General features: G+C 40.4%; 1 protein-coding gene across 1 annotated transcript in view; it reads right to left on the reverse strand.

Annotated features, from left to right (window-relative positions):
* Nucleotides 1–22985, reverse strand: part of LOC107627446 (putative leucine-rich repeat receptor-like protein kinase At2g19210) — a 34871-nt gene extending 11886 nt beyond the window's left edge. Inside the window, 2 exon segments of the mRNA XM_021116024.2 lie at nucleotides 22272–22818; nucleotides 22906–22985. Coding sequence (XP_020971683.2) covers nucleotides 22272–22818; nucleotides 22906–22978 — 620 coding nt within the window. The 5' untranslated portion in view covers nucleotides 22979–22985.
* Nucleotides 22986–23344: the final 359 nt, after the last annotated feature.

The following is a 23344-nucleotide window of genomic DNA, read 5'->3' on the forward strand; positions in this document are numbered from 1 at the left end:
ATATGCGTCGATTACACGGACTTGAATAAAGCATGTCCCAAAGACGCCTTTCTCCTTCCAAACATTGACAGACTCGTTGATGCCGCGTCAGGGCACTAGTACCTTAGCTTCATGGACGCCTACTCGGGGTATAACCAAATACCTATGTATCGGCTCAACGAGGACAAGACGGCCTTTGTGACTCCCAACGGCACGTACTGCTACACAGTCATGCCATTTGGACTGAAAAACGCAGGAGCTACCTACCAGAGGCTTGTCACCAAGATCTTCCAAGACCTTTCCAGAACCAAGTTGGAGGTTACATCGATGACATGCTCGCCAAAACCTAAACCGGCGAAGAGCTCATCGGCGATCTTGAACTCGTGATGAATACCCTAAGGAAACACCAAATGCGCCTCAACCCAACGAAGTGCGCGTTCAAAATGGAAGCCGAAAATTCCTGGGCTTCATGATCACCCGATGGGGGGTCGAAGCCCGAAAAATGCAGAGCCATCCTTGAGATTAGGAGCTCGGAAAATCTCAAGGACATCCAAAGACTGACCAGTTGACTGGCCGCCCTCTCCCGATTCCTCTGAGCATCGGCCCATAAGACCATCCCTTTCTTCAAACTCATGAAAAAAGGCATCAACTTTAAGTGGGAAACTAAGTGCGAAGAAGCTTTTCACTACTTCAAAAAAGGTACTAGTAGAGCCCCCATACTCTCCAAACCCAAAACGGGGGAACACTCTACCTTTACCTATCCATAATGGAAGAAACACTAGCCACAGAGCTCGTCTGGGAAGACAAGCATAGAATACAAAAGCCTATCTATTTCATAAGCAAAGTCCTCCAAAGCACGGAGACATGTTATTCTCGGCTGGAAAAGCTTGCCTTCGCACTGCTAATGGCCTCGCGACGTGTAACAGTCCAAACCACCCGCTAGCACGATATTGTCCGCTTTGGCACACAAGGCCTCATGGTTTTGCCTTTGACGATAGGGATGATAGCCGAAGCCCCCCACATTCACTCGTCAAAACGCGTCATGCTAGGGAGAGGTATCCACAGCCTTATAAGGCACGCTTCGTTCTCCTCCCCAACCGATGTGGGACCTTACACGACGCCTCCGACAATACTTCCAAACTCACCCCATTATGGTCCGGGCCGACCAGACAGAAAGGCAGGTGCTACAAAAGCCAGACCTGGTAGGAAGGATGCTCGCATGGTCCGTCAAATTATCACAATACCAGATCAGCTTCGAGTCCCGGAATGCCATCAAAGCAGAAGCCATGGCCAACATCCTCGCCAAAATGACCCCGGGTAATGAACCCACAGAGGCGTGGAAGTTACACATGGATGGCTCATCCAACACCAGTTCGCGAAGAGCAGGAGTGATACTAGAAAATATGAACGAAATCATCATCGAATAGTCCATTCGATACGAATTCCCGATATCCAACAATCAAGCCGAATACGAGGCCCTCCTGCCTGGACTAACTCTAGCCAAGGAAGTTGGTGTAAGTAGAAATCTGCAGTTACTCCCAGGTAGTCAGCTCCCAAATTAACGGGGACTACCAAACGCAGGACCCCCTCCTACAATAAAATTTGGCAAAAGTAAAAGAACTGACAGCTGAATTCGAGCGAGTAACCGTCCAACATGTTCCCAGAGAATGGAACACAAGGACGGACTTACTCTCAAAATTAGCAATCACAAGCCAGGTCAGGAAAACCGGCCACTAATCCAGGAGGTCTTAAAGACACCGTCAATTTCAGTCACGACCACTATCGAGCTCCCAATCTCAAGCCAAGACTTATGGACCTCCCCAATTCTTCAAAACCTCTTACACGGGACATTAACCGAGGATCCCAAAGAAGTAAAACACATGAAACGGGAGGCCGCAAACTACACCACAATAGCCGGATAGCTTTATAAATAAACACGGACTCTCCCAACCTCTCCTCAAGTGCGTAGAACCCGGCGGCATGGACTACATACTTTGTGACATCCACGAAGGATGTTGTGCCCACCATATAGGAGGAAAAATCCTGGCCCAAAAAATTATCCGAGCGGGTTACTTCTGACTGTCTATCACGAAGGACTCCCTCCAATTAGTCAAAAGTTGCAGCAAGTGCCAAATCCACTTTGACTTCCACCAAGCCACCCCCACCAGCTCAACACATTAATGGTAGACAGGCCCTTCGGAACCTAGGGGATCGACCTCGCCCGCCTCTTCCCCACGGCTCCCAGACAACTCCGATACCTCATCGTAGCCATTGACTACTACACTAAGTGGATCGAAGCCAAACCCTTGGCCTCCATCACGGCTGCCCAATGCCGGAAGTTCTTTTGGAAATATGTCGTGACTCGATTTAGGATCCCCGAGGTGGTAATCTCGAACAACGAAACCCAATTCATGGACAAGAGATTCAGAGATTTCCTGGAAGGACTCCACATCTCTCACTAGTTCAATTCAGTGGAGCACCCACAGACAAATGAGCAAGTTGAGTCGGCCAACAAAATAATAGTAAAAGGCCTTAAGAAATGGCTCGACAAAGCCAAAAGACTTTGGGCCGATGAACTCGACTCGATCCTCTGGTCGTACCGAACCTCCCCCCAAACCGCAACTAGGGAAACCCCCTTTCGGCTAACTTACAGCCTGAAAGTCGTCATCCCAGTAGAGGTCGGAGACCCCAGCCTACGAAGAACTGTCAAGGAAAACAACAAAGAAGTGGAGCGAGACCTCACAGACGAGGTCAGAAGCATAGCTCACCTACGAGAGCTAGTCCTAAAACAAAGGATAAGCCTAAGGTACAATCGCGGACTGATCCGACAGGACTTTAGACCTGACAACCTCGTCTTACGATGGAACAACATCGGTCCTCCCACTCCTGGAGAAGGGAAGCTCACTCCCAACCGGGAAGGCCCCCAACCGGATAAAAGCGGTGATCGGAAAAGGAGCCTACAAGCTCGAATGACTTGACGGAACCAAGATATTGAGAACCTGGAATGCCACCAACCTATGGTGCTACTACACCTAGGAACGTCAATGGAGAAACTTGTAACTTAGTTTTTTGTCCTTTCCTATTATCTTTTGCTCAGTTTTTATTTTACCATTATTGGGCACTCCTTTCTACCCACCTCGGGAGGTTTTAACAAGGCCCAACACCTTAATAAAAAGTTCATTTTCTTTTCCATAAAGCACTGCCTTAACCGACGGCACGAGTCATACACAGATACCCCCGAGGCCAAACAAACATGGATATCCACAAATATACCAAATTAAGATGATCCACCAAAGGTCCATCACAAAAAGAGTCACAAAACGGCTTAAAACAGTCCGAACGACCCCATAAAAAACGAGTCACAAAAATGGCTTAAAACGGCCCAAACGGCCCCATCCAAAACAAAGTCACAAAAAAGGCTTAGAGTAAACGGCCTAGATGACCTAGTCGCAAAATAAGCAAGTCGTAGAGCCGGCTTAACAGTAAATGGCCTAGACGGCCTCACTACAAAACTAACAATTCATAAAATCGGCTTGGCAAAAACAAGTGACAAACAATGGCCAAACGACCCGCCACAGTAAAAGAAAAATAAAGTCTTACAAAATAAAATTGTCATTCCGAGAAAACGGCATTCAAACTTACAAATATTAAAAGAAAATACTCTACTCTAAATCAACGATCTGGCCTTCCCGGATGGTCTTGAACGCCCCCATCACGGACACATCCGCATCCAGTGCAAGAACCAAAGCCTAGGCGCTCATCATCTCTTCAGCAGCAAAAATTGCATCGTTCACGTCTGCCAGCAGCTCCCCTTTCTCCTTCTGTAAGCTCGCCATCTCGGCTATCAGGGCATCCACCTCGGTAAGGAGAACGGCAGCTTGAGACTTAGCATTTGAGGCCCGCTTACGCTCACTCCGCAGCTGGGACGAAAGCAAAGTTTTAACCTCGGATAAACGGAGTAGCTCGGCCCCAGCATCTCCGGCTTCCTTGACAGTCATCGACTTAGCTGTCTTCGCCGCCTCTAACTTCTCCTTCAACTTTCCCACTTCAGCCTGGGACTGGCACATCTTCCCATCCAGAAGACTTGTCTGGGCCATCATCGACTCAGCCTTCCAAACTAGTACAGTAGAATGGAGAAGGGCCCGATATATCGACTTCGCAGCAACATCACAATCGTGAAAAAACTCCTCGGTGCCGGGAAGGAGATGCTGGTTAATGAAAGCCGTAGCATCGAAGCTCCGATCCATCACGAAAGGACCTTCCCCCTCCAAGTTTTTACTGCTCCCCTCAACCGGCCTCTTCCATTTATGAGAGGCCTCTGCAGCTGAACCTGAGGAAACAGGATCCCCACCCCAGCTGAGACCAGCTCCTAAGAGATGGTCCGAGAATCAGTTCGGTGTTGGGATGAAGGGGTGGAAGAAGATGCATCCGAACCTACCTCCTAATCCATGGCGGCCTTCAACCTTGCCAGGGTACTCAAGCCTTCGGTCATTTGAACTGAAAAATAAGAGAAAAAGCATTAGTTACAAGCCCGAGAGAAATAAAAGCAAAAGAAGAGAGTTACACACCAATATAAGTCTGACACGTCACCGAATCTCCCATAACATCCCGAGGTTCAACGGACGCTTCCCAAAGATGTGCCATAGAACATCAACGATGTCCTTATTCTTCAGGAACAACCCCTCGTATGTAACCCGCGTCAGATACGACGCTCTGGCACCAAAATTCCAGTACGTCGCAAAACGACGCTCCCTCTTCAGAGTCAACCAAAAGGGCTGATGTCCCCGAGCTAAGTGCACCTTAAAGTACTCCCGCTTAAATCTGTGGAAGGAATCATCAAAAAGACCGAATATTCGTTGGTTGGGCTGGGCCTTAAACGACACATATCCCTTTTTGTGCTTTCCCTCCTTCGTCGGTAGGGTACACAAGAAAAAGAATAAAAAGACATCTACTGAAGCCAGGATCTCCAGATACTCGCACATGAGCTCAAAAGTCCTGATAGCTACCCAACTGTTTGGGTGTAGTTGAGATGGCGCCGTAGAACAACGGTTCAACAAGACCTGGATAAAATTGGAGAAAGGAAGTCACACCCCCAGGTGTGTGAACATTGACTTGTACACTCACATCCAGTCCGGTACGGTGGGCGAGTCAGGGTTTATATAGCAAACTCTCTCATCAGCACCCAGGAGAACGAGCTCATACTGACACTCCAACTCGCCGCCCCCGCAAACCACTCCCTGATCATGGAGCCGTTGAAGATCCGCCTCCGTCATCCGAGACGGCGTTCCCCAGACATCCAATGTCACCTAATAATAAGTCGAGGGAACGCGACCGGCCGGAACCACCGGAGCACCTATCCCCTCACGCCTTTGCCGAGACATACCTAAAAAGGGAGAGTAGCACCACCATCAACGCACCAGAGCCATACGGTGAAAAATCACAATAAACACCAAAAACTACCATTTACCACTACCTAAAAACTACGCCCAAAAAATAGTGGTGCTCACCCCCGCTAATAATCTGCTAATCCTATCCAGAACACAGTTCCAAAACACACAAGCAAGACAAAAATAAAAAGGCAAGCAATCAGAGCATAAAAGAGGAGCACCAGCAAAGCACAGGACCAACGCACAAACGGCAAAGGAAAAATGAAAGGCACCGAGAGAAGAATTCAAAACACTTTTTTGATAGAGAGAGAGAACGAAAAAAGTAAACCCAAAGTGAGGGAAATAAAAAAAGAAATGAAACAGTTACTGAAAAATTTTGAAAATGGAAAGACAAAAGGCAAAAATGGAGGAAACGACTGAAACGTCCCCTCACATTTAATGCCACTATGACACATCGAAAATCTCAAACTGCCTTTCAGAAAACGGGCACATGACAAGACGCCCAAAACAGACCAAAACCCGACCCAGCCTTCCCCATCACAAACTGTGAAGTGGCCGGAGAACTCTCGCGACTCCAAACTCTAACCGACAAATTCGAATTATGAGCCTCTCAAACACGACACCGAGCTCACTCGCTCACGAACCCAGTTCTGGACCCTGCACCGAAATGGCCCCTAGACCGACTACCCGGGATCGGGCTCCCTCCTAATATCCCAAAAACCCTAATAAAGCCACACACGGGAAATAAATATCCTCCAGTGGTAAGACCGACCTTTGTAAACCCCGTTAAATTAGTAAATAATTAGTTAATAAATTATTTTTTAATAACAAAAAATCAGAAATACAAATATTATATCAAATTAGGATAGAGCTCATCAAAACGAAAATCTAATTTCGAAGTAAACGGTCAGAGATTGGACCGAACAGGCCGAACCGGTTAAACCGGGCCCAGGAGCCCAACCGGCCTAGCATTAAAATAGCCCGAAGCCTTTCTTCTCCCCACTTCAGTAGAAAAGAACGTTGAAAGCGAACAGGGGAGGAAAGGAAGGAAAAATGCTTCGAACCCTTACGGTGAATTTCAAACCCCGTAACTCCTCCGTCCGAGCTCCGATCGCCGCACCGTTTGTGGTCACGCGACTACCGCATCGAGCTCTACGTTTCTATTGGAATAATTTCATAGGTAACTGATGAGCAGATATTTTATACATTTTTTGGGGTTAATTTCATATAGTTTTTAGTATGTTTTAGTTAGTTTTTAGTTTATTTTCATTAGTTTTTAGGAAAAATTTATATTTCTGGACTTTACTATGAGTTGTGTGTTTTTCTGTAATTTCAGGTATTTTTCTGGCTGAAATTGAGGGAGCTGAGCAAAAATCTAATTCAGGCTGAAAAAGGACTGCTGATGCTATTGGATTCTGACCTCCCTGCACTCAAAGTGGATTTTCTGGAGCTACAGAACTCGAAATGGCGTGCTTTAAATTGCGTTGGAAAGTAGACATCCAGGGCTTTCCAGTAATATATAATAGTCCATACTTTGCTCAAGGATAGACGATGTAAACTGGCATTCAACGCCAGTTCTCTGCCCAATTCTGGCGTCCAGCGCCAGAAAAGGATTAAAAGTTGGAGTTCAACGCCAGAAATGGATCCAAACCTGGCGTTGAACGCCCAAAATGGCCTTATGCACGTGAATTGCTTAAGTCTCAGCCCTAGCACACACCAAGTGGGCCCCAGAAGTGGATCTCTATACCATCTGTTATAGTTTATTCAATTTCTGTAAACCTAGGCTACTAGTTTAGTATTTAAACAACTTTTAGAGACTTATTTTGTATCTCATGATATTTTAGATCTAAACTTTGTACTCTTTGACGGCATGAGTCTCTAAACTCCATTGTTGGGGGTGAGGAGCTCTGCTGTGTCTCGATGAATTAATGCAAGTATTTCTGTTTTCTATTCAAACATGCGTGTTCCTATCTAAGATATCCATTCGCGCCTAACTATGGAGAAGGTGATGATCAGTGACACTCATCACCTTCCTCAATTCATGAACGTGTGTCTGACAACCACCTCCGTTCGATATCAGATTGAATGAGTATCTCTTAGATTCCTTAATCAGAATCTCCGTGGTATAAGCTAGATTGATGGCGGCATTCATGAGAATCCGGAAAGTATAAACCTTGTCTGTGGTATTCCGAGTAGGATTCAGGGATTGAATGACTGTGACGAGCTTCAAACTCGCGAATGCTGGGCGTAGTGACAGACGCAAAAGGAGGGTGAATCCTATTCCAGCATGATCGGGAACCTCAGATGATTAGCCATGCTGTGACAGAGCATTTGGACCATTTTCACAAGAGGAGGGGATGTAACCATTGACAACAGTGATGCCCCAACACACAGCTTGCCATAGAAGGACGTGCGTGCGTGAATCAGAGAACAGAGGAAAGCAGAGATTCAGAAGACAAAGCATCTCCAAAACTCCAACATATTCTCCATTACTGCATAATAAGTAACTTTTAACCCATGCTCTCTTGTTCATTCGCAATTCAACTGATAAATATAATTGACTTCCTGACTAAGAATTGCAAGATAATCATAGATTGCTTCAAACCAACAATCTCCGTGGGATTCGACCCTTACTCACGTAAGGTATTACTTGGACGACCCAGTGAGGGATCAGACACACACACGTGCTGATGACAACCCCTCTAAAAAGGCTTCTTCAACCACTTCTGTAGGCAATAAACCTACAGCAACTAAGGTTGAAGAATATAAAGCCAAGATACCTTATCCTCAAAAACTCCGGAAAGAGGAGCAGGATAAGCAATTTGCTCGCTTTGCAGATTACCTCAGGACTCTTGAAATAAAGATTCCATTTGCAGAAGCACTTGAGCAAATACCTTCTTATGCCAAGTTCATGAAAGAGATCTTGAGTCATAAAAAGGATTGGAGAGAAACAGAAAGAGTTCTCCTCACTGAAGAATGCAGTGCAGTCATTCTGAAAAGCTTTCCTGAGAAGCTCAAAGACCCTAGGAGTTTTCTGATACCATGCATATTAGAAGGTCAATGCACCAAGACAGCTTTATGTGATCTTGGGGCAAGCATCAACCTAATACCTACATCCACTATCAGAAAGCTTGGCTTAACTGAAGAAGTTAAACCAACCAGAATATGTCTCCAACTTGCTGATGGCTCCACTAAATACCCATCAGGCGTGATTGAAGACATGATTGTCAGAGTTGGGCCATTCGCCTTTCCCACTGACTTTGTTGTGTTGGAAATAGAGGAGCACAAGAGTGCTACTCTCATTCTAGGAAGACCCTTCCTAGCAACTGGACGATCCCTCATTGACGTCCAACAAGGGGAAATAACCCTGAGAGTCAATGATGATGAGTTTAAGTTGAACGCTTTCAAAGCCATGCAGCATCCTGACACATCAAAAGACTGCACGAAAGTTAATCTTATTGACTCTTTGGTAGAAGAGATCAACATGGCTGAGAGTCTCGAATCAGAGTTGGAAAACATCTTCAAAGATGTTCAGCCTGATTTAGAGGATTCAGAGGACATGAAAGAGCCTCTGAAAATTTTTCTGGAAGAAGAAAAACCTCCTAAACCTGAGCTCAAGCCATTACCACCATCCTTGAAATATGCATTTCTGGGAGAAGGTGACACTTTTCCAGTGATCATAAGCTCTGCCTTAAACTCACAGGAAGAGGAAGCACTTATTCAAGTGCTAAGGACACACAAGACAGCTCTTGGGTGGTCCATAGGTGACCTTAAGGGCATAAGCCCAGCTAGATGCATGCACAGAATCTTATTGGAGGATAATGCCAAACCAGTGGTTCAACCACAGAGGCGGCTAAATCCAGCCATGAAGGAAGTGGTGCAGAAAGAGGTCACCAAATTACTAGAGGCTGGGATTATTTATCCTATTTCTGATAGCCCCTGGGTGAGCCCTGTCCAAGTTGTCCCAAAAAAGGGAGGCATGACAGTGATTCATAATGAAAAAAATGAACTGGTTCCTACAAGAACAGTTACAGGGTGGCGCATGTGTATTGACTACAGAAGGCTCAATACAGCCACCAGAAAGGATCATTTTCCTTTACCATTCATAGACCAGATGCTAGAAAGACTAGCAGGTCATGATTATTACTGCTTTTTGGACGGCTACTCAGGCTATAACCAGATTGCAGTAGATCCTCAGGATCAAGAGAAAACAGCATTCACATGTCCATCTGGAGTGTTTGCTTATAGAAGGATGTCATTTGGGCTGTGTAATGCGCCTGCAACCTTCCAGAGATGCATGCTCTCTATTTTCTCTGATATGGTGGAAAAAACTCTGGAAGACTTCATGGATGACTTCTTAGTATATGGAGACTCATTCAGCTCCTGTCTTGATCACCTGAAACTTGTTCTGAAAAGATGCCAAGAGACCAACCTAGTTTTAAACTGGGAAAAATGTCACTTCATGGTAATTGAAAAAATTACCACCACCTGCCAATGTTAAGGCAATCAGAAGCTTTCTGGGGCACGCAGGATTCTATAGGAGGTTTATAAAGGATTTTTCAAAAATCGCAAAACCTCTAAGCAATCTGCTAGCTGCTGACACGCCATTTGTGTTTGACACAGAGTGCCTGCAGGCATTTGAAACGCTGAAAGCTAAGCTGGTCACAGCACCAGTCATTTCTGCACCAGATTGGACATTACCATTTGAGCTAATGTGTGATGCCAATGATCACGCTATTGGTGCAGTGTTGGGACAGAGGCATGATAAGCTTCTGCACGTCATTTATTACACCAGTCGCGTTTTAAATGATGCCCAGAAAAATTACACAACCACAGAAAAAGAATTACTTGCAGTGGTTTACGCCATTGACAAGTTCAGATCATACTTAGTAGGATCAAAAGTGATTGTGTATACTGATCATGCTGCTCTTAAATATCTACTCACAAAGCAGGATTCAAAACCCAGGCTCATCAGATGGGTGTTGCTTCTGCAAGAGTTTGATATAGAAATAAGAGACAGAAAAGGGACAGAGAACCAAGTGGCTAATCATCTATCCCGGATAGAGCCAGTTGAAGGGACGCCTCTCCCCTCTCTTGAGATCTCTGAGACTTTTCCAGATGAGCATTTATTTGCCATTCAGGAAATACCATGGTTTGCCGATATTGCAAACTATAAAGCTGCAAGGTTCATACCCAAGGAGTACAACAGGATACAAAAGAAAAAAATTAATTACTGATGCAAAGTACTACTTGTGGGATGAACCTTATCTCTTTAAGAGATGTGCAGACGGAATAATCCGTAGGTGTGTGCCTAGAGAAGAAGCACAGAGGATCCTGTGGCATTGCCACGGATCTCAATATGGAGGCCATTTCGGAGGTGAGCGAATAACCACCAAGGTCCTCCAATGTGGCTTCTATTGGCCCACACTCTATAAAGATTCCCGAGAGTTTGTACATAACTGTGACAGTTGCCAAAGAGCTGGTAATCTGCCTCATGGTTACGCCATGCCTCAACATGGAATCTTGGAAATTGAGTTGTTTGACGTATGGGGAATTGACTTCATGGGACCTTTCCCACCATCATACTCAAACACTTATATTCTGGTAGCAGTTGACTATGTATCAAAATGGGTTGAGGCCATTGCCACACCCACCAATGATACTAAAACAGTACTGAAATTCCTCCAGAAACATATCTTTAGCAGGTTTGGTGTCCCTAGAGTACTCATCAGTGATGGGGGCACTCACTTCTGCAATAAACAGCTTTACTCTGCCATGGTTCGGTATGGAATTCGCCATAAGGTGGCTACTCCATATCATCCACAAACTAATGGGCAAGCTGAAGTCTCTAACAGAGAATTAAAGAGAATCCTAGAACGGACAGTAAATACCCGTAGAAAGGATTGGGCACGGAGCTTGGATGATGCTCTGTGGGCTTACAGAACAGCATTCAAGACCCCTATAGGGACCTCTCCATACCAACTCGTGTATGGTAAGGCATGTCACCTGCCCGTGGAACTGGAACATAAGGCCTACTGGGCAACCAGATTCCTAAACTTTGATACCAAATTAGCAGGAGAAAAACGATTGCTCCAGCTAAATGAGCTAGAGGAATTCAGATTCACAGCTTTCGAAAATGCCAAGCTTTATAAAGAGAAATAAAAAAAGTGGCATGACAGAAAGATGTCATCTAGAATCTTTGAACCAGGACAGAAGGTTCTGTTGTTTAACTCTAGACTCAGGCTATTCCCCAGGAAACTGAAATCTCGGTGGAGGGGACCATACGTGATTACAAGTGTATCACCATATGGTTATGTGGAGCTTCAAGATATTGATTCTAATAAGAAGTTCATTGTCAATGGACAGAGAATCAAGCACTATCTTGAAGGCAACATTGAGCAAGAATGCTCAAGGCTGAAGCTAGATTAAAAGCTCAGCAAGGTCCAGCTAAAGACAATAAAGAAGCGCTTGCTGGGAGGCAACCCAGCCATGGGGCAACAATCCTCTAAGCATTTTGTCCTATTTTTATTTTTATTTTTATTTGTTTATATAAAGTTCACTGACACTAAGGTGAAGAATCATTTAAGTCCACAGAGTTACAGAAGGACTCGGCACACAAAACAGAAAAAAAGAGCTCAATGGCAAGAAAACGCCAGTAATGGTAGCAATCTGGGCGTTCAACGCCAGAAATGGGCACCCACTGGGCGTTGAACGCCAGTAATGGCAGCAGCTGGGCGTTAAACGCCCAGGAGAGCAGCATTTGGGTGTTGAACGCCCAAAACAGGCAGTGTTTGGGCGTTCAAACGCCAGGATGGCAGGGAGGAGACAAAACTCATTTTTATTCAAATTTTTTCATTCTAAATCTTGATTTTCATACTTCAATACATGATTTCTTACATAAACATGTTAAGAACCCTGATTTTTAAAATCCCTAATTTCTAAAAACCCTACCTTAAAAATATCAAATGTATTTTAATCCATAAGCACCAGGCCTCTTTGTAAATTCAATCCAACTCTTTTCAAAACTTTTTTTTTACAAATCTATCTTTTCAACTCATCAATATCTTTTTCAAAACCTCCACTTTATCTTTTTCAAAAACTAAATCTATCTTTTTCAAAAATCTTTCATATCCTCTCAATTTTAAACTATATCTTCTCTTATCATATCTTCTATCTTATCTTTTCCAAATAAATCTTTTTATCATATCTTTATCTCTTTTTTTCGAAAACCCACCCTCCCTCCCTATAAATTTGAGTTCGGCCTCCCTCCCCTCCCATCAACAATTGCACCTAGCTCTCCTTCTATCCCTCTCCTTTCTTTTCTTTTGCTTGAGGACAAGCAAACCTCTAAGTTTGGTGTGTTTATCCGCGATCACTAAGATCATGGCTCCCAAAGGAAAACAACCCACTCCAAGAGGCAAGAAAGAGAGCGTTCCAAAACCACTTTGGAATCAAGGGAAGTTCTTATCTAAAGAACATTCGGACCATTATAACAAAATAATGGGTCTGAGATCAGTGATCCCGGAAGTTAGATTCGATCTGAAAGAAGATGAATATCCGGAGATCCAGGAGCAAATTCGAATCAGGAACTGGGAAGTCCTAGCTAATCCTGAAACGAAAGTGGGAAGGAATATGGTCCAGGAGTTCTATGCTAATATGTGGCAGACTGACAAGCAAAAACTATCTGGAACTGCTTTCTATGAATATCGGACCATGGTCAGAGGAAAGATTGTTCATACCATCCCTGATAAGATCAGAGAGATCTTAAAGCTACCTCAGCTGAAAAACAACCCAGACTCCTTCAACAGGAGAATGATGAGAACAGACAAGGGCCTGGATAAGATTCTAGAGGACATATGTATCCCTGGAGCCAGGTGGACCACCAACACAAAGGGTGTCCCAAATCAACTCAAGAGAGAGGATCTCAAACTAGTCGCCAGAGGATGGCTGGACTTCATTGGGCATTCTCTGTTGCCTACTAGCAACCGTTCTGAAGTCACAGTTAAAAGAGCAGTGATGATCCATTGCATAATGATGGGAAAGGAAGTGGAGGTTCATCAGCTGATCTCAGCTGAATTCTACAAAATTGCTAACAAAAATTCTAAAGAGGCCAGGTTGGCTTATCCAAGCGTGATTTCTCTGCTCTGCAAGGACGCCGGAGTAAGAATGGGAATAACTGAGTATATCTCAGTTGAGAAACCAATTACCAAAGCATCAATGGAAAAACAACAAGCACAGGATGATCCCACCAAGAAGAAAACACAGGAATTTCTCCCAGAAATCCCTCAATCTGAATACTGGGAGTATCTTGAGACGTCTATCACCAAGATATGGGAAGCTATGGAGCAAATAATAAAAGAACAGAAGGAACACAGTCAAATGCTGACCTATATGTTTAAAGAACAAGAGGAGCAAGGGCGTGACTTAAGGGAATTGAAGCGCCAGAAGTTATCTCTTGAAGAATCAAGCACCCCACGGATCAAAGGACCACCTATTTCCCAGAACAAAGGTTGTTAAATTCCAATTTCTGCTTTAACTCTGTGATAGTGTCATTAGAGAAGTTCACCTTAGGAGTCATATAGTAGTAATTAGTATCTATTTTGATCTTATCTCCAATTAAGCCATAGTTTATTTTTCTCATCATCAGCAAACATGAATAAAATAGTAGATCTTTTGAATAAGAGGCAATAAAATTTCGAGTTTTAATAAGAGAAATTCTAATTAGTTACATGTGGTGGCAATACTTTCTGTCTTCTGAATGAATGCTTGAACAGTGCATATGTCTCTTGAATTTGTTGTTTAAGACTGTTAAATATGTTGGCTCTTGAAAAAATGGTGAACATGAGACATGTTATTGATAATCTGAAAAATCATAAAAATGATTCTTGAAGCAAGAAAAAGCAGCAAAAAAAAAAAAAAAAAAGAAAAGCAGAAAAAGCCAATAGCCCTTAAAACCAAAAGGCAAGGGTAATAAAAAGGATCCCAAGGCTTTGAGCATCAGTGGATAGGAGGGCCTAAGGGAATAAAATCCTGGCCTAAGCGGCTAAATCGAGCTGTCCCTAACCATGTGCTTGTGGCGTGAAGGTGTCAAGTGAAAACTTGAGATTGAGCGGTTAAAGTCAAGGTCCAAAGCAGAAAGAAGAGTGTGCTTAAGAACTCTGGACACCTCTAATTGGGGACTTTAGCAAAGCTGAGTCACAATCCAAAGGGTTCACCCAATTATGTGTCTGTGGCATTTATGTATCCGGTGGTAATACTGGAAAACAAAGTGCTTAGGGCCACGGTCAAGACTCATGAAATAGCTGTGTTCAAGAATCATCATACTGAAATAGGAGAATCAATAACACTATCTGAATTCTAAGTTCTTATAGATGCCAATCACTCTGAGCTTCAATGGATAAAGTGAGATGCCAAAACTGTTCGGAAGCAAAAAGCTGCTAGTCCCGCTCATCTAATTAGAATCTGAGCTTCACTCAAAAACTCTGAGATATTATTGCTTCTCAACCTATTAGTCTTCTATTTTATTTGTCTAGTTGCTTGAGGACAAGCAACATTTTAAGTTTGGTGTTGTGATGAGCGGATATTTTATACGCTTTTTGGGGTTAATTTCATATAGTTTTTAGTATGTTTTAGTTAGTTTTTAGTTTATTTTCATTAGTTTTTAGGAAAAATTCATATTTCTGGACTTTACTATGAGTTGTGTATTTTTCTGTAATTTTAGGTATTTTTCTGGCTGAAATTGAGGGAGTTGAGCAAAAATCTGATTCAGGCTGAAAAAGGACTGCTGATGCTGTTGGATTCTGACCTCCCTGCACTCAAAGTGGATTTTCTGGAGCTACAAAACTCGAAATGGCGTGCTTCCAATTGCGTTGGAAAGTAGACATTCAGGGCTTTCCAGAAATATATAATAGTCCATACTTTGCTCAAGGATAGATGACGTAAACTTGCGTTCAACGCCAGTTCTCTGCCCAATTCTGGCGTCTAGCGCCAGAAAAGGATTAAAAGTTGGAGTTCAACGCCAGAAATGGATCCAAACCTGGCGTTGAACGCCCAAAATGGCCTTATGCACGTGAATTGCTTAAGTCTCAGCCCCAGCACACACCAAGTGGGCCCCAGAAGTGGATCTCTATACCATCTGTTATAGTTTATTCAATTTCTGTAAACCTAGGCTACTAGTTTAGTATTTAAACAACTTTTAGAGACTTATTTTGTATCTCATGACATTTTAGATCTAAACTTTGTACTCTTTGACGGCATGAGTCTCTAAACTCCATTGTTGGGGGTGAGGAGCTCTGCTGTGTCTCGATGAATTAATGCAAGTATTTCTGTTTTCTATTCAAACATGCGTGTTCCTATCTAAGATATCTATTCGTGCCTAACTATGGAGAAGGTGATGATCAGTGACACTCATCACCTTCCTCAATTCATGAACGTGTGTCTGACAACCACCTCCGTTCTATATCAGATTGAATGAGTATCTCTTAGATTCCTTAATCAAAATCTCCGTGGTATAAGCTAGATTGATGGCGGCATTCATGAGAATCCGGAAAGTCTAAACCTTGTCTGTGGTATTCCGAGTAGGATTCAGGGATTGAATGACTGTGACGAGCTTCAAACTCGCGAATGCTGGGCGTAGTGACAGACACAAAAGGAGGGTGAATCCTATTCCAGCATGATCGGGAACCTCAGATGATTAGCCATGCTGTGACAGAGCATTTGGACCATTTTCACAAGAGGAGGGGATGTAACCATTGACAATGGTGATGCCCCAACACACAGCTTGCCATAGAAGGACGTGCGTGCATGAATCAGAGAACAGAGAAAAGCAGAGATTCAGAAGACAAAGCATCTCCAAAACTCCAACATATTCTCCATTACTGCATAATAAGTAACTTTTAACCCATGCTCTCTTGTTCATTTGCAATTCAACTGATAAATATAATTGACTTCCTGACTAAGAATTGCAAGATAATCATAGATTGCTTCAAACCAACAATCTCCGTGGGATTCGACCCTTACTCACGTAAGGTATTACTTGGACGACCCAGTGCACTTGCTGGTTAGTGGTACGAGTTGTGAAAAGTGTGATTCACAATTCATGCACCAGTAACCTGCCTATTCACCCTCAGCTTCTTTTTCCTCAATTTTTGAGAAATTAAGTGGAGGTATTGAATTTCTTTGGTCTTTGATGTTTTAGGATCTAATTAGTTTGAGAAAAATGTTCACTCTAACTTATGTGAAGATTGGGTAAGGTGAGGATACCATAATTCTATTTTAATTTCACTGAATTTGAGCTTTGGATATTAAATTGGATATATATGTGCTATGAATGTGTATTAGGTTGTGAATAAATAATTGGAGCTTGAAATTGTGAATATTGGAACTTGGAGGAAGCTGAGCCTAGTGTTTATTGAATTTCGAAGGGCTGTGTTTGTTTTAAATAAGTTGCTTTGGTCACTTACGTGGGAATCGGCCAAGGTATGGTTTAGGTTTCTTGCATTTAATATATAATGTCCTATGAAAACTTAGGCTAGATGACCATAGGATAAGCTGAAATGCACGGAACTGTACAATACTTAGTATTCTTGATATCTATGATGTGATTTGGTTATATAATGGAGGTCATTATTATATTGACATTTCAATTCAATATGAGTAAGTTGGTGATTTTAGGTTTACGAGCATATTGAATGAATGCATGATGGATTTGTTGAAATGTATAATATTGATGGATGGTGGTTGATAAAATGGTGTAAAGTTTTGTTATTGGAATATAGTGTTGGGATTGGCAAGTTTAGTAAGGAATGGAATGAAGATTTTGGAATGTAAATGAGGTTTAAGAGGTTTTGTAAAAGTTGGTTTTTGGCCGAACTTCGGCGAGGCATAACTTAGCTTCCGAACCCTCAATTTGTTTCCAACTTGTTTTAAAGTGAAAATTGGTTCGGTGAAATTTATGCCGTTCAAAGAACGGAAGAAAAATTATTTAAAACAATCAAGTTATGCTCGTCGAAAGTTTTGGAGTGTAATATGTAATTATGCAGGTAAGTTTTCCATGTTTATGGAGCTCTCTGGTTGTTCTAATTTTTTTTGGAAAGACGCACGTTCACGCGTACGCGTGGCCCACACGTACGAGTGGCATGCAATTTGACTGTGCGTATACGAAAAGCCCTATGCGTATGCGTAATGAGCCAGCATGCATGTCCACGCGTACACATGACTCACGCATACGCGTGACGTGAGGTACTCACCAATGCGTACACATGACAAGGGGACGCGCGCGCGAGCGACATTTTTACACTCCCACGCGCACGCATGAGCCATGCGTACGCGTGGCCCCTATCTCAGCAATCATGGTTTTCAGAATTTTAAACCGCACTTCAAGCTTCTAAAACTCTATTTTCATTCTTTTAATCATTAATAATAGTATTAAACCTGATAATCAAATGAAGTTAGGAAATAGGGATAACTTGGAGATGAAGTAAAAGCTAAAAAGTGATGAATCGATTATGAAATGTTACAGATGATCATATATGATACTTGGCTTGATAATCAAATGAATGATCATGTATAATTCTTGGCTTGAAATGATTAAATGATCTGAGATATGAGATTCCCTGGATAAAGTACCGTCGCTTGCCACCACGTGTACCAGGTTGAAAACTCGATACTCTGTTGACCCTACGACGTTAGGGTGACCGAGAACTTATAAATTCCCGGAAATGTTAACCTCCATTGAGCAATATTGATTATTTGAGAAAAAGCTATGCATAGACTCTTGGGGATGCACGTCGAGGGACAGTCTAAGGTTTTCAGACTTGTCGGATTGGCTGGATAACCGACAGATCAGCCTCATCAGCCATAGGACAGGCATGCATCATATGCATACTACTTGGATTACTTGTTTGTGCATTAACTGGGTGTGCCTAAGTGTACTTGCCATGTTAAATGTATATTTGTTACTTACAATATTTGTAACCTTCTTGTGCTTGCCTTTATCTATTATTTGTCTGTGAAATGCTGACGGAGATGGAGGTAAGGAGGAATGGCAATATGGGACTTAGATTTAAGACTATGTTAAGTTAGAGGTCGTAATACCACACCACCTCTGTTTTACGGCTTAAGGGTAAAACTCAGTGTGGTAGGGTGTTATAACCTTGCTCGCTCTCCCATTGCGGGGGCAACTGTTACGGACCTGACCCTCGGATCTCCCACTCGGAACGGCCTCCGAACCCGGATACTCGGGGTTGGCCCACCTCCTTCCTCTAGAAGAACTAAAACGGCCTTTTAGACCTTCTAACCGACTTTCGAATTCAAATACCTCCCTTATCTTAGCCAAATAAGATAAGATGAGATAACTTCCACTAGCTATATAAAGGGGAGCCCAAACCCCCTCAGGTACGTCATTCATTCCACACTTTACACCTCTTAGATCTATTCTTACTTGAGCTTCAGGGTGTCTTTGCAGGTACCACTCCCCCCCCCCCCAATTGCTCTAGTCAGACAATTCGATGACCGTCTTGACTCATAAGTCTTCGATCCATCTCACAACCCGTACTAGAAGCATCCAGTATATTAACCAACCTAAAAAAAGAACCTATCCAACACCAATATGTGTCTTTTCTGCCTCAGACACCTCCAAAATCCATGGCAGAATCATAAAACAAAAGAGAAGTAGAACTCAAACAGAAACAGGGATAAGGAGGAGCTGACGACATTTTTGGACTGTTACAGCGAGGGCTTTTGGTGAGCAGAGGCACGGCGGCGCGCGAATTCTCTTCTTTTCCATTACTCTCTTCGTTGTCCTCTTCCATTTGCAATTCTTGTCCTTTTCTCTTTTATTGCATAGAGTCGTTTATTATTAGTGCTTCCTCCACCAAAGAAGCAGCACAAAGCCCTGACATTGCAAGCGCCGCCTTTGAATCGAGTCTCCCTTAATTGTAATCCATCCTCCTCCTCACTAAACCCCGCCTCCCATGATCTCAACGCTCCACCCCTCCGAGTTCTTCGTCACCTGTCTCATTGTCTTCACCTGCAATGCCATCATCGTTGCCATGTATCGCACCCACGTTTTTTCCTTTGTTATTCACGTTTTCTCTGCTTCTTTCTTTTTACATAATCTCTTTTTCTATATTTTTTTCCTCCCTTCTTTTCCGATCATTTCTCTCTAATATTTTCCCTCTTTTTTTCTTTCTTCTTTCTCCCCTTTGCTTCTCTCTTTTTCTCTATTTCTCTCTCTAATTTGTGTTGCTCTCAAATCGCCTCTACCACGCCACTGTTGAAGTCGTCATTCTCCGCCTTGTTCTATCCCTTTTATTCATCTGTTGTCCCTTTTTTAGTTTTATTTTTCGAGGGACTTTTTGCTATTTTTTTCTTCAATCCAGCATTTATGCTATAGAATTATTTTTTAGTTTTGTTTGAAATTGTTTTTGAAAACTCTAGGTGGTTATGATGGTAATGTTTAAGATTTGAAAAAGATTGAGGTGGTGATTTTGTTGTTAAGAAAGTTTCAAAGGTTGGAGAAAATAAAAGAGACAAAGGTAGTTGAGGTATTTTAATTAATTATTAATGGATTTAACGGAAATTTAACGATTGGTTATTGTTGTTAAAAAAATTCATCGATAAAAAATATTTTTTATGGTTATAACTTTAGTTTTAATTATTTATAGTTAATTTTGTCAGTATCTAAATATTTTATTTTAAAAATAATTATTTATTTTATAAAAATAATATGTTTTTATGACATATAATTTTTTAAAAAAAGATGCTTTTTTTTTTGTATTTTATTATCAACAGATTAATGACAAAAAATTGAATTGGTATGTTTTTTTTTTACTGATTTTTCTAAATATTTTATTTTAAAAATAATTATTTATTTTATAAAAATAATATGTTTTTATGACATATAATTTTTTTAAAAAAGATGCTTTTTTTTGTATTTTATTATCAACAGATTAATGACAAAAAATCGAATTGGTATGTTTTTTTTTTACTGATTTTTCTTGTGAACTGGATTAGTTTGGTAGTCGATTTTTAATTAACTTGTTAATTTGGTTGTTTTTATCTACTTTTCAGAATTATGATTGCTATACAAATTTTAATTTCTTGTCAATAATCATCATAATTGCCCTTTAGTAATCATCATATAGGATTTTTGACATTCTTAGCCTGTTTATTTAGATGAGGTTGAGCGGCCCACTTCATTTGGTGACGGACTTGAATGGCACGAGGTGATCATGCGCATTTGCCGCACGTAAATTGAAAGTCCTAATTAATTTGTTTTGCAAAATTATCTTCTTAATTAATAATTCTAAAATTAAAATATATATATATATATATATATATATTGAAAAATGGTAGGAAGTAAGGGTGTTTGCACTGCGATTTGGATTGATTTTGAGTCGAAAATTCATTCGATTTGAACACTAACTTTACTTGCGGTGCAGTTTGGATTGGATGATTTTTTTAGAAAAATCTGATCCGCTCCTCTTCAATTTCAAGCGGTTTGGATTGGATTGGATTTACAGTTTTGTAAATTAAAAAAATTAAATATATATAACAAGTCTCAACATCAAATTTTAAATAATCAAGAATGACATAACAAGTTTCAACAATATCTTAGCAAGCCAAAGATAACATAATAATAGAAATAAAAGCAGGGACGGAGGCAAGTGTTAGAGAAAGGGGGCAATGGCCGCCCCTTAAATTAAAAAATTAATTTTTATATTAGTCCTCTTAATTTTAATTTTTTCTTCTTCTAAAAATATATTTTTATTATGTTGTCCCCTCCTAAGAATTACTCTACCTCCACCCTAAATAAAATTATAGGTTAGTTAAAATAAATAAAAAAATAATATTTTAAATATAAAATATTTATTAAATAATAATAATACATGAATAATATAAAAATATATAACAAATTAAATATGTTATAATTATAATTGTAAATATAATAATAAAATAATAATATTATAGTACATTGTGCGGTTTGGATTGGATTGAATCGGTTATGAAAAGTATATTCGAAATTCGATCTGATCCGACGATTAAAAATAGAATCCAATCAAATTTAAAGTACCGCAGTTTTAATCAATTTTTTATTTGGATTAGATTGAATGAACGGTTTAATTTAGATCAATTTAGATTTGAACACCTCTAATAAAAAGTTGAGTCAAGAAAATTTTGAAACCTTTTTTATTCTTAGGTGTTTTTCTAAAAAAAACTGTTTGACTTAAACGGTAAAACTGTATGTCTCATTGCAAAACTATCTCATTGAGAGCTGCACAAAGATTTGAGTATTGAGTGAGGAATATAGTATCTATAGTAACAGGAGCGTGTGCAAATGAGTGACTAAGTGAGTGTGTGTTGTGTATAAGAAAAAATAAATAAAAACTTCCTTTTTCCTCTTCTCCTTGAACCTTTTGAGTTTCATTCAACCTGGAGAACAGTGGTAGGATTGGTTCCGTAAATTTTTTTTAAAGAAGGTACAAGTATTTTATTTTATATTTAATATATCAAAAAGTTCATGTGTTTATGTTTGTACTTTTTAAAAATTATAAATAATTTTAAATCACATAAAAAATTTTTTTAAAATTAGTTTGTATTTATTAAAATTAAAAAATTTAATATAATTTTATATATTAATTAATATTTAAATTTAATTTTTATATTAATATTTATTATAACATTTTAAATTTTAAAAATTATTTTATCAAATATATTATTTTGTATTTATTAAAAATTAATTTTAATTTAATTTATTAAACATAAATATTACAATTTTAAAAAAATTATTTTTAAAAATTAATTTTTAAAAATTATTCTTAAAAAATAAAAATTTTATCAAACTAAACCGTACATCACTCCAATAAAAACTAAGTGGGCAATGATCCGACTGAATGGACTAACCTGTATGTTAAGTTGGTGATGGAACCGAGATCTAGTCTTAGGACACGTGCCAATGATCCAACCGACTGTATGCTAATGCTGTAAGTATCATTTGGCAAAGTCCTCAATTCTATTACCGAAATAAACGGTGTCCCAGTGCCTGTGTTAGCGAGACAGAGATGTATATGATCCTGTGATGAAGAGTAGATGATCTCATAGTTTACGCTGATTGATGAGTTTGTGAATTTCACTGTTTCCCACACATTTGGTCCAACATGAAGTTCAAATTGTGGGAGTTTATTAAGACCATCATAGTTTCCGTACAAGAAACTAGCTCTGATTAAATAATCAACACCACTTGTCATGTTTATTTTGTAACAGTTTCTCACACCATTAGGGAAACTCCTTAGGTAACTAAATTGTTGTTGATGAGTAATCCTATCTTCAGGCGATAGAGTCTTACTCACACCGGAATCAATGAAATTAGCATCTGAAATATAATTGATTCCTGTGTTCTTTTCAGTGTAGCTAAAATTTTCAGGTAATCCACAATCTATGCTAATGAATCCTGATAAAAACCATTAATTAAACTTTATTAAATTAAAGAAGTTGTAAACCTTAAAATTACCCTTCAAATTTTAATAAATAACCGAACCTGATTGATCCTGCCCTATGACCAGTGTTAAGAGAGAAAGAGCTCCAAGCAGGAGAAAAAGAGAATGTAGCATCTTTGCCGTGTACTATGTTTTGTTTGAGGTGACAAAGATTACGAGTGGTTGAGTGCCTATTTAATGGCTTTACATTGCTCAAGTTGCATTTTTTAAGTTGCAATTTATTTAACCGTTTTATTAATTTATTATAGTTGTGTTATTAATTGTACTGGCTCTCTATAATATACAGATGATGAGATATTACAGTGTTGACCCAGAAGGGTAAAGAGAAAAATTCCAAGTCAGCTTCTATATCATTTTCCTTCCTGATAGTTTATTCCTACTTGCTACGATATTCATCATATTTTAGACCAGAACTGATTTAAAATACTACATATTTTAGCAGGAGCTATTCAGACAAAGAAGTTCAAAATATTTTTTAAA

Source organism: Arachis ipaensis, chromosome B2 (assembly GCF_059453495.1).
Source record: "Arachis ipaensis isolate K30076 ecotype BB chromosome B2, ASM5945349v1, whole genome shotgun sequence".
NCBI classification, from domain to species: Eukaryota; Viridiplantae; Streptophyta; class Magnoliopsida; order Fabales; family Fabaceae; genus Arachis; species Arachis ipaensis.